This window comes from Drosophila novamexicana, unplaced genomic scaffold (genome assembly GCF_003285875.2).
Source record: "Drosophila novamexicana strain 15010-1031.04,08,12 unplaced genomic scaffold, DnovRS2.1 tig00000024-arrow-pilon, whole genome shotgun sequence".
NCBI lineage: Eukaryota > Metazoa > Arthropoda > Insecta > Diptera > Drosophilidae > Drosophila > Drosophila novamexicana.
The window spans coordinates 2,814,920-2,825,811 of NW_020824768.1; the positions used below are offsets into that span (position 1 = coordinate 2,814,920).

Genomic DNA, 10,892 nt, shown 5'->3' on the forward strand with positions numbered 1-10,892 from the left:
GCACACTCATGCTGTGCACTTTATGACATTCGAATTTAAATTCACGAGCAGACAATTGCCGGCGCGGTGTCTAAATGCCAAGCAGATGCCTATTCAGGGAATTATTTGGTAAAATATCGTGCCATCAAATGATGGACGTGTCGCCGAGTTTGGTCGTCTGCCTGTGCATAATTATGTCCGAGCCGATGTGAACGTGGGCTCCGCGGTGTGTCCGGCGGCCCTCCCGGAGAGTTTACAGTGCGCACCAATAAAAACAAACTTTGGTCAACCATTAAATGCCCCACAGCCCCATTCACCCGCCAGCTAGCCACGTTTTCCATTATGTTGGTAAATTGGTTCCGACGTCGCTTTTTTTTCCAGCAGCAGCTAAACAAAAATTTCGTAGCACATATTTTGGCGTAGCGAAGCTGATTCCTTTGGTCGTTGCGCGACGTTTTGTTTTGCATTTGAACACGAACTCTGCAGTTATAAAATATGTAGCGTCCCGCTAAATGTCGTGCAGGCAGGGGGCGAGTGGTCGCAGATGGGCGTGGGTGCGGGTGTGGGTTTGGGTTTGGGTGCAGATGGCTCCGCCCAACAGCGAATTGCGAAGTTGTGCATAAAAAGTGTAATATGCCAGGCTAGGATATACTGTCGATGGGTTTGAGCTGTGCCGGATTTACGAGACTAAGCACAGGCATAGTCATAGGCGTAAGCATAGGCCGGATTCCGAGCGCTGGTTCATCAACGTGTTGAGTTGTGCGTGGTGCGTAAAATTTGGTTCGTAAATTTGTTGCCATGCTCTCGTTTGGTTTTTATTAAAAAATAAACTATACAAATTTTACAGAGGGTATCTAACATGTATAAATACACACATAGAAAGAGATGAATAGATGATGTACATACAAACACACACACACACATTTATATACAAACATGAGTTTAATTGGGAATGCATAAGAGTCTCCATGGTTGTTTTCGAGCTTTCAAGCATGTTGTCCTGCGGACAATTTCGTTGAATACCGTTTTTGCTCTTTTTTTTGCTGTTCACAATTTCGAACATATGCATATACATATGTTTGTGTGTGCAGGTATGTACATACATATATGTATAGTAAACATACATAGAAAAGTTAAGTACACGCTTCTTAAGTATTATGGGGATTTAGTCGATGTAATTAACCTGTATGGATTACAGTTTTTGCGTTAATGCAGGTAGCTCAAACTCACAATAAAATTACGGCTAATTGAGTAGTCTGTGTGGAGTCCTGTTCCATGTCCATCTAGGTAGCACTTGATGCTGCTTATAGTATATTGCGATTTTGTGTTTAATTAAAATGACATATATGTATGTAAATGGCCATCGGATGAGAACGTGTTTTTCCCGCATTCGAAATGAACTCGCAACTGAGCTTTATAGCTATTAAAATATCATCAAATTTACATTAAGACTCCGCCTCACACAGATATATACATACACATAAACATATGCATAATTTAATATGTAAATATAGTCATGAACCGGCGCGCAGCTCTTGGCCAATTAATTGTCAGCTGCTCTGCTTATGCCCTACACTTGGCTAATGCTTAGCCATATTCAACTAAGCCTACAATTACGACTATCCACACGAACAGTGTTCAAAGACTTAATTCTCAGTTAGTTACACTAATCAAATGTTGCATGGCTCGATGATCTGATCATCGGCAACACCCTGCCCTGCCCCGCCCCGCCCTGCCTTGCCTTCCCTTGCTACGCCCCGCTGGCAAAGCAATCTTTCGAACAACCTCACGAGCATTGGAAGAGTCGGCGTCGCGGTTCACGCAAAGTGGCCGCGTTTTAACTGTAAATTTCACAGCAGCTTAGACTGGTTTAGTGTGCGGCAGCCGTGCCGGACGACTCTAGGAGTCCCTGTTGGCGCCGCACTAGCTCCTGGCTCAGGCAACGGCAGCAGGAGCAAGCATCCTCCACTGCGCGCATTTTTGCACCTACCTGTGCCTCTACCGTCACCATCGCCGCCAGCTCTGCTCACACACTGGACACACACTCTTTATTGTCCACCCGGAGACTTGCACCCGTCATAAGTTTGTTTCCATTGGCCACGCCCACGCCAACGCCACCGCGCTGACTGTCGTAATTGAGCACTAGCGTAGAGGGCTTCGTCTGGAGCAGTAGCTCCTCCTGTTCTCGTAGGCAGCCCGAGTGCCGCGTAGCTATTGCTGAGCTGTGATTCGGATGTGGGCTGCGCACGGAGGAGCTCTTTCTCATCATATGAGGCGTGGCACCGCTGCCACCCGCGCCGCCCACCTGCAACAGGCCCACCTGCTCCTTAAAGGGTCCGCCAGCTGTGCCGTTGCTCGAACTACGGTAATAGCTCTGCTGCCGGAAGGTGCGCATTTGCCGGGCACTGCCACCAGCCGCATCCACCTGCGTCACGGCCGTCAGCATGGACGGGGTGCGCTGTGAGTCACCTCTATAAGTAGCAAAATATTGCAATAATCCGAGATTATCGGGCAAGACAAAAAGCATCTACCTGTTTAAGCTGTATGCATTGTTATTGCCGCCGCCAGTTCCGGATTTGTTGCTCTTGCCGGGGCAGAGATGAAAGGCGCCGTAGATGAGCGGGTTAACGAGGCTGTTGGACATTCCAAAGAAGAAAATCGCATCCTGTAAATCATCGCCCAGCTGCAAGTAAACCAATAAAATTCAAATTGATTCCACGGAGTTTCTTATTGTTTGCCGCTTTCGCAACTTGCCCGTCTTAACGTGCCCAGGTCTTTTGAGGCATGCAGCAGCTTGGACGGCTGTTGGCGTTACCTTTTTGGGGCTTTCATTATCTGGTCGCAGTCGTAGTACCTTATGCTGCACGCTTTTACAGTCAGCCGTAACCAAGTCAACAACCCACAGGACTAGGCCGTATGCCCAAGCCATTAATTAAAAATCGGGCATAAAAAATTATACTTATGTGCTCTGGGCCCCACGCTGGGGTACAGCACAGAACAGAAAAAGACGGAAAAATGTAGCCATAAAAAAGGATTTGAGAACAGCTGCTGACTGAATCAATTGTGTTGCAGCCCCTTTTCGTGTATTTTCCTGTAAAACGTTCATTTAATTTTCCACAAGCTGGCACAAGCTGTCATATAAAACGCGTCAAAGCAACCTCCCCAAACCACTCGCAGTCAATGGTGCAGAGAGATCGACGCTGATTGATGTGCCTTCAAAATTTCTGAAATGCCTTCGCAGCATTTGCCCTGCATGCAATGTACGTGAAAGAAACGTAAGCCACAGCATTTTCTACCATCCTCTTAGTCGAGGCAAAGTTAAATTTGAATTTTCAACCTAACGCATATCGTACTATTTCTGTACTGAGTGCAAGAACTGGGTCAGACCCAATCTGTACTGGGATATATAAAGGCTTATGCGTGACGAAGCTGCTTACGCTTATTGTGTATCTTTGTCTTTTGTTTAACAGACACGGGCGGAACAGGAAGCATTAACGCAAATCTACAAGAGTAATAACCTTTGCCAGTTTTTGGCCAGAAGTGACCCTGGCCCAGGCAATTGCTTTCGCATTCGCATACTTACCCTTTTGTCTGGATTCCAGAACATGAAGATAATCATCATTACGTAGTAGGGTGTCCAGCAAATGAGGAACGCGATAATGATCACCACAGATATGCGCAGGGATTTCATTTTGGCCTTGTGTATTAAGCGCTGCCGGTTCGTCTGTGTGGGCAGTTGCTTCGTTGTCGAATAGTTAGCCAATTTGGAGCCCTGGAACATTTTTTCACTACCTGAGAAGGTGAAAGGATAAACGAGAAATACCAAGCCGCATTAACATAGTTCCCCAACATTCATGCATGTCCATTTGGACGTCCACTTACTTGAGATGGTTCGAAATGTTGACATGTAGGTGCCTGAAATATTTAAATTTGATGCATTACATTAGCACTCAGATGGACAGCTCTTCTTCTGCCACAACATGTGTTCATTTACCGAATAGTATGCACAGCGGCAGCAGGAAGGTGAAGACCAGCGTGAAGGTGGCATACATCTGCTCCTGCCACACGGCGGTGTAGAAGCCGTGCGTTACACACTGATAGAACTCCTCGACGAAGGGGCCGCGTGCCACATGGAATATGAAGAACTGCGGGTATCGTGTGCCGGGAGGCGGATGTCAGAGCGCCGAATACCAATTGACAGAAGCGGGGAGGGAGGCGTTAAAGAGATGACAAAGGCAGTTTGATTAAAATTCGGTAGCACAAAAGTACAAACATGCGAGAGCTATTTTTTTGTGATTGAATATGTTTATCAGCTCTGCTAAATGGTTCCAAAAAATAAAACACCGTCATTGAAATACTCGAGAAGAGTTTTTACGACTGTCAACCCAAGGAATAGAATTATCAAAAGTGACTAGAAAAATATGGTTGTACATTTTATTAAATATTTAAGTCTTTAAGGCTATACTCGAGTTTATTTGCCGTGCTTAAAGTTACAGTTAGCATCGATAAATATTGCTTTCGTACGCATAAACCCTGCTCAAACCAAATATGCCAATATTAACTCAAAGAGCAGAGTGTAAAAACGGAAACAAAAGTAGGTTTGTAATATGTATTTGTGTGTTTGAATATGTGATTTCCGAGTCCCAGCCGAATGCTAGCTATGGGTATTTCATTTTTAAATTTGTGTTCCCTGTAGGCTTTCACATGCCAACGGCCAAGGCCTTTGAGCCACATAGGTAATTTGCATTTTTCACACTATTTAGATTGACCGATTCATCAATTATTCATTAACCTCATTAGGTTTACAGCCATAGAGAATATGCATTTGGATAATAATGTGTTATTCAAATGGTAACAAGTTGTATTTGCTCGACATTCGAGTACCTGAATTTAATGTATATAAAGAGCTGTAGATGATGTAAAATGTTTGTTCAAGAGTCATACTGGGCTTATGGGAGCTTTCTTTAGAAACAGCATCCAACTGCTGACTGCAATGTTCTTACTAGCTATTGTGCTGTCTTTCAATGTACAATGTTCCTTGCACAATTTGTGCAAGAAGCAAAGTCTGTTTTGAACAGCACAAACACGCTCAATCTCGTAGTTTAACAAGAAATTTCCTTGTAAATCTAGCTAAAGTGCGTTCCTGGCTGCCCGGCCATCGGTCCTAGTTGTGATTAAAACTAACGCATTAAAAGTCTTTTCATTTACACATTTTATGGTTGCCTAGAACACGGCCCAAGACCACTGGCCTTGTCAACAGCTGTCGCGAGCAAAAGAAGGAAGTAGTAAAATTAAAACACTAAAGGAACGTGGGTGGGCAGCGGTATTAAGACTGATTTTTATTAATTTCGCACATTTATAACTTCCAAGCAATTGAGCGACACGTTGTGCCAAAGAAAGAATAATGCTGTAAGACAAATAAAAGATTCTATCCAACACTTGACGTAGACTGACTTAGCTAGAGATCATATACATATATGTTATCTAAATTAATGTTTTGTTAACATTATATTAAATGCGTTCTTGAGTTTGAATAAGAATTTAAGTTTTAAAGTCAACCTGTCAGCCTTATTTGGCTACGCTCTCTCTCACACATCCACACATGTCTACTCACATATATTGTATGTTTATGCAAAAAGTGAAAATGTGCCAATAACGTAAATTTTGTTCGAATTTCATTTTTGTAACGTAAAGTTCGTCCTAAATGAAAAGCCCTAGAGTTGCGGAAGTAAGACGAAATGCTGTTGCATAGTGTAATAAAAGATGGAAGACGTACGCATAAACGAAAAGGAAAAACTTAGGAAGAAGAAAAGCACACGCATATGCACAGCTGCTGGGACGGGGATCAACATTTGTTGTTTATTGGCAGTGAAAGTAAATTTTCATTTTGTTTTATTATTTGAGACGCGTGAATTGGAGAAGCGGGCATCACATATTGAATTTGATACGATGGCTATTGATTATGGCAGTGAGTGCGTGAGTTCTCCAGTCAAATGGGGCAAACGTGGAGAAGTGTGTGTATGGAATTTATTGCGGAATGAACTTTTTCAAATTATGCAATAGTCGAGTGGCAAATGGCGTCAAAACTCAAATAGACGCAGTTCCAAGTGTCACGTTTTAATGTCGCATGAGTTTTATGTGGCATATTCGATGAGGCTAACTCATCAAAAAATATTCTCTTGTGGCAGGCAACCAGCAGGCAACATTGTGGCATGAAAAGTGTCATAATTGCCACATGTGCTTTAATAGTGTGTGTGCGTGTGTGTGTGTGTGTTTGTGTGGGTGTTGCTGTGGTCGGGCAACAAGGCAAGTTTACAAGGTGCTGTTGTCACGTTTTAAAAGCAGTCCCAGAGCTGTCAGACATACGAGTGTGTATATTTATTCAGCATATGCATAATCTCTGAGCAGATTTGGCATTTACGCCGCAAGTCCCAAAAACATAAAAATGTAATTATTCTTAATATTTGTTGTCACATTTAAATGTGTAATGTGCCCACGCATTGCGCCCTGCCGCCTAATTATATGCAAACATAATCGCCCCTCTTTACATTGCGCCTCACATACATCTGGTATTTGGTTAGAGATAACGTGCACGGATGTGTATGGCTTCCCATGCTAGCCTCAAGCCGCATTTGGTAAATTATACAAAGCATAGCATGCTTTTCAGCGCTGCAGCTGAATGAAATGTTTTCAATGCGTGATGCGCGGTGCGCTCGCAATATGCTAATTTTGAAAAAAGCCACGCACCAGCAATGCAACTATCTAACGAGATACAAAATGCATTTCCAACATCTGGAGCACAGAGAATATGCAAAGTCCTCCCACATCCATATGCAGATTGCCTGACGGACCTTTCCAAAATTGAGAAGTTCATGCTTTGCGTAAACTTTTGCCTAGGTGTGTTTGTTACTGCACTGCTTTTGCATCAATCTCAGTGTTGAATAACGCTTAAGGGTGCCCAAAGACGTCAAGTACCGTAAGCATACGCCCAGCAAAACATTCAAGAGCTCCCCCACATAGAAAAAGTTGCTCCTCCATATGATTGCTAATTTCGTACTTGAAGCAACCATGAGTTGTCTGTTGATTTGCCATTAAGTTTTATCGCATAAAATACACATTTATTCAAGTGCTTGGATACTATTAGATAAAGTTACACTCAAGCATTCTCCCACAACTGCGCCGAATGCCAATGCTGAAACTTCGCATTTATTAATTTCATACAACTCCAACAGTTTCTATACTCTTATTTACGATTCATTGAATTCCCTTTGCTGTGCGCATGTTAAATAGTGCAACAAATGACACCGCTGACATCCGAATTATTCCTATAGGAATATATGATGAAACAAGAGCTGTTTTATATGCTAAAAACCCCCTGCTCCACTCACACAATTGCAATCATCCTACTGCTTTACCCCTTAAAGGAAAGTGACAACTATTTTTTTACCATATCTTGAACGCGAAATTTCGGATGAAATTTCAAGTGTTGCGCACAGTTTCCATTTAATCCACTCAATAAACAAAAAATACAATCTGCTGCTAAACTATCAAATTCGGCCACTTTTTGAACACGCTTTGTTAAATTATCGACTCACTTGATACGGATAAATGATATCATATGATATTTTCCTGGCATGAAGATCTACAAATCGATTTGAACCGAATCGGTTTAAGCCTAAAGCTCGAATTTCTACTATAAACCGTAAATTAAGCCAAGCCAGAAACACATGAAACAACTGAGCCGAATACAGAACCCAATCATATTTTTATAAAAAATGTTTTTGTACAAAATAAAATACTTTAGAGTGAAATAAATGAAAAATTGCAATGTTTCATTTTGATTTTTGGGCTTGCAGCCCTGTTGGCAACTGCCATGAACTTTGGACTGGACATTAGATAATGGCTTTCAGACAGACTGTTATAAATGTTTCGGAATCCTTTATGACATGGCAAGCAATCAACTCGCATGACTGAAATGAATGCCTTACTAATCTGCGGATCGTGGTATATCGTTTGCAGATTCAAAGGCTATTAAAATGCCAGTGGGCCATAAATTTGCCGGCCAACTCAATTAGATATGCAATCAAGCGACACAAAACCAGGCACACCACATAAATAATGCAATAAAAGTGTGAAAATAAAGAATTACAGCAATAACAAAATAAAAGAAAAGAAAAGAAAATGGTCAAACATGTTTGTTTTTCCGCTTGTGTTGCTTTTTTTGTTGTGCTGTTATGATTAAAGATGAGCCAAAGGACCCGAGCAGATAAACAGGGGAGCAATCTGACTGCCGGAATGTTGAAAAGTATGCCGAAAAAATAAATATCTCACGCCTGTCGTCAGCGCCAGTTTCCCGGTCAGGGCCCACTCGTATTGGCCAACCCTTTATGCACAAAGTTTATTTGCCAGCCGATCGGAAGGGCCGAGTGGTGTGCACTCAATATGTGGACTCGGCGGAGCACGTGTGCCGATACCCAAAACAACGTTTAGCCAACTCTCAGGCAGCAGGCAATCACTTTTAATGCCAAAGCACGCACCGACGCCTTCTTCGGACTATTTACGCGCGTTGCCACGGGGCGTATGCGTGCCATAAAGCAAACATATTAGTCCAACTTTGGCACGCATATGGAGGCGGAGCAAGAGCTCACAGAGCATCCGCCTGCGGGCCAAACGTTGCCTTTGGCCTGCGACTCGTGCTTGACTTAATGGTAGGCGACAAATTGACGCATAAGTTAGCAATTGTTCAGCGGGCGGAATGTTTTCAAAGCGCCGGATAAAGAACAAACAGTATAGGGAATGTGCACAAAATCAATTTGAATTGATTTGGATTTGGAATTGGTTTTGGTTTTGGCTTTGGCATTCAGAGCTAGATAAGCCAAATGGGCACTTACCTGAGGCAGGCTGAGCACCAGCGATAGGATGTAGGTGCCGCCGAGCAGACGATGGCAACGCTTGGCCATGTTGAGCGACTTCATCGGATACTTGACTGCTATCCAGCGGTCGACGCCGATCAGCACCAGCACATAAGTCGATAGGTAGAGGCTGAACATTTGGAACAACTTCACAAGTTTGCAGGTCAACTCGTTCGCCAACCACTGCACCGTGTAACACCAGGCTGCCTCGCCAATAAGGCAAAATCCGGTGACCAGAACATCAGCAATCGACAAATGGAACATTAACGAGTAGATGGCGCTCCAGGTGTGGCGTGAATTGCGCCGAGTGATGCGAGTCTTGTATATATTCCAGATAGTTAGCAGATTGCCCAGCAATGAGAAGAGTGCCATCACTGTCAGCACATAAACCTTCAGCAGCCCGGAGCTGGAGAGCTGCGGTGCATGGTCCATTACATGCTCCGGCACTTGCTCCGCCACCGGCGACAACTCGTGCAGACTATTGATGTGACCGAGCGTTGAGCTATTCAGCCGTGAGTTAGTCATAATCGCATAAGCAGCCTCTGTGCCCCTGTTACTGCCGGGCATCGCAGTACTGGTCGCAGCTTCTGCGTTGGTGGCTTCTGTGACCAGCGCAATGCCAACGTCCAGCATGTTGAGCGTGTAGTTTGCAATGTTGGGCGCCACTTCGGCAGCGGCTGCGACGAAGAGTCGTGTAAAATTCGCCACTGTGGACCAGTTGCTATCCGTTTCGTTGTATGCATTATCCAGCAGATCCGAAGGTATGGGAACGGTAGTGTTGCCAACAGGCAGCCGTGCATGAGCTAAATCCTCAAGCCCCTCCATTATTAGCTATATATTTATATATATACAACTTCTATTTCTGTAGTGCGGGCTAAGTAGCTTCGGTGGTACTGCGGCTTTGCTCTCGTATTCACATTAACCTGTTTGCATGTTGAGAATTCTCTTCCGGTATTCACGTTAAATAACAAGTTCGTGCTGATGGTTATCCATTTTATTTGGTGCAGTTAAAATCAATCTGCAAATTCAACAGTGAAATTTTAAATAAATAATGCTTTTAATGGTAATACTACACTGGAATTTCGTTCTGATTAAGTTATTTCCACACATCAAATACGAGAAACATAAACTGTGCATGTTTTGTTATCAGCAGCATTCACAAAAAACACACATAATTACATACTATCTAGAAACGAGATAAGCTTCTTACTTCAAATGAAACGAAGCTCTTCTTTCTTCTTGTGCATGAATGAAACTCAAGGCTATGCTATTACTGATAAATTGTTAGGAATTAAAGGATTCATTCAGTTACTGTTTGTCTTTCCAGGAATCATAATACAAATTCCAAAAATAACTGTTGAGTTGTAAGTCTACAAATGCAAATTTATATTTTGGAAGTGAGCTTAAAAGCACAGGTAATGTTACAGGCTATACCATTTTTTGTTAAACTGTTAGGAATTAAAGGATTGACTCTGTTACCGTTTGTCTTTCCAGGTATCAGGATACAAATTTCAAAAATAACTGTCGAGCTTTAAATCTAGAAATGTAACTTTATATTTTTGTAAACTTAAAAGCACAGGTAATGTTACAGTAAAGACAAACATGACTGCACAACAGGTAACATAAGCTATTTCTTAGATTATAATGCAGTGCAAATGACACCCCCTTTAGTAGCTTAACTTCAATTTACACACTCTTGATTGACCTTACTTTCCAGGCAATTTAATGCTGATACAGGCAATTTGAATATATAATATTGCAGCATCGATGCCGCCGTTGACCTTTGCCACACACAATTACACGGGAGTAATTACAAAGCCGTTCGTTAAGTAAAAGTGGTTAATGCCGCTTGGCTGTGGCTATCGCCGGCAGCAGTGAGTCGATTGGTGCGACCAATTTCGATTCAGCTCGGCTACCGGGAATTTCAGTCCAAAGCCCGCGCATTAGCTTTAATAGATACGACGCGACGATCAAGACACCAGACGGACGGCTGTGTAACTT

The 10,892-nt window shown here is 42.9% G+C and overlaps 1 protein-coding gene across 1 annotated transcript; it reads right to left on the minus strand.

Moving 5' to 3' along the window:
- Positions 1–777: 777 nt before the first annotated feature.
- On the minus strand, positions 778–10,040 carry LOC115771141 (gonadotropin-releasing hormone receptor). Its single transcript, XM_030716711.1, has 7 exons — positions 9,965–10,040; positions 8,871–9,909; positions 3,974–4,124; positions 3,862–3,894; positions 3,563–3,771; positions 2,511–2,662; positions 778–2,450 (listed from the first exon to the last, which is right to left on the minus strand). The coding sequence occupies exons 2-7, from the start codon at positions 9,714–9,716 to the stop codon at positions 2,006–2,008; spliced, it is 1,836 nt and encodes a 611-aa protein (XP_030572571.1). The 5' UTR covers positions 9,717–9,909; positions 9,965–10,040; the 3' UTR covers positions 778–2,005.
- Between the last annotated feature and the right edge of the window lie 852 nt (positions 10,041–10,892).

What these genes read in the sequence shown, in the direction of transcription:
- LOC115771141 (XM_030716711.1), bottom strand. Translation starts at nt 9,716, where the DNA reads ATGGAGGGGCTTGAGGATTTAGCTCATGCACGGCTGCCTGTTGGCAAC. An exon ending in TCTGGAATCCAGACAAAAGG is followed by an intron (nt 2,663 to 3,562) that starts GTAAGTATGCGA and finishes GTTTACTTGCAG; the next exon opens with CTGGGCGATGATTTACAGGA. An exon ending in AATGCATACAGCTTAAACAG is followed by an intron (nt 2,451 to 2,510) that starts GTAGATGCTTTT and finishes TGCTACTTATAG; the next exon opens with AGGTGACTCACAGCGCACCC.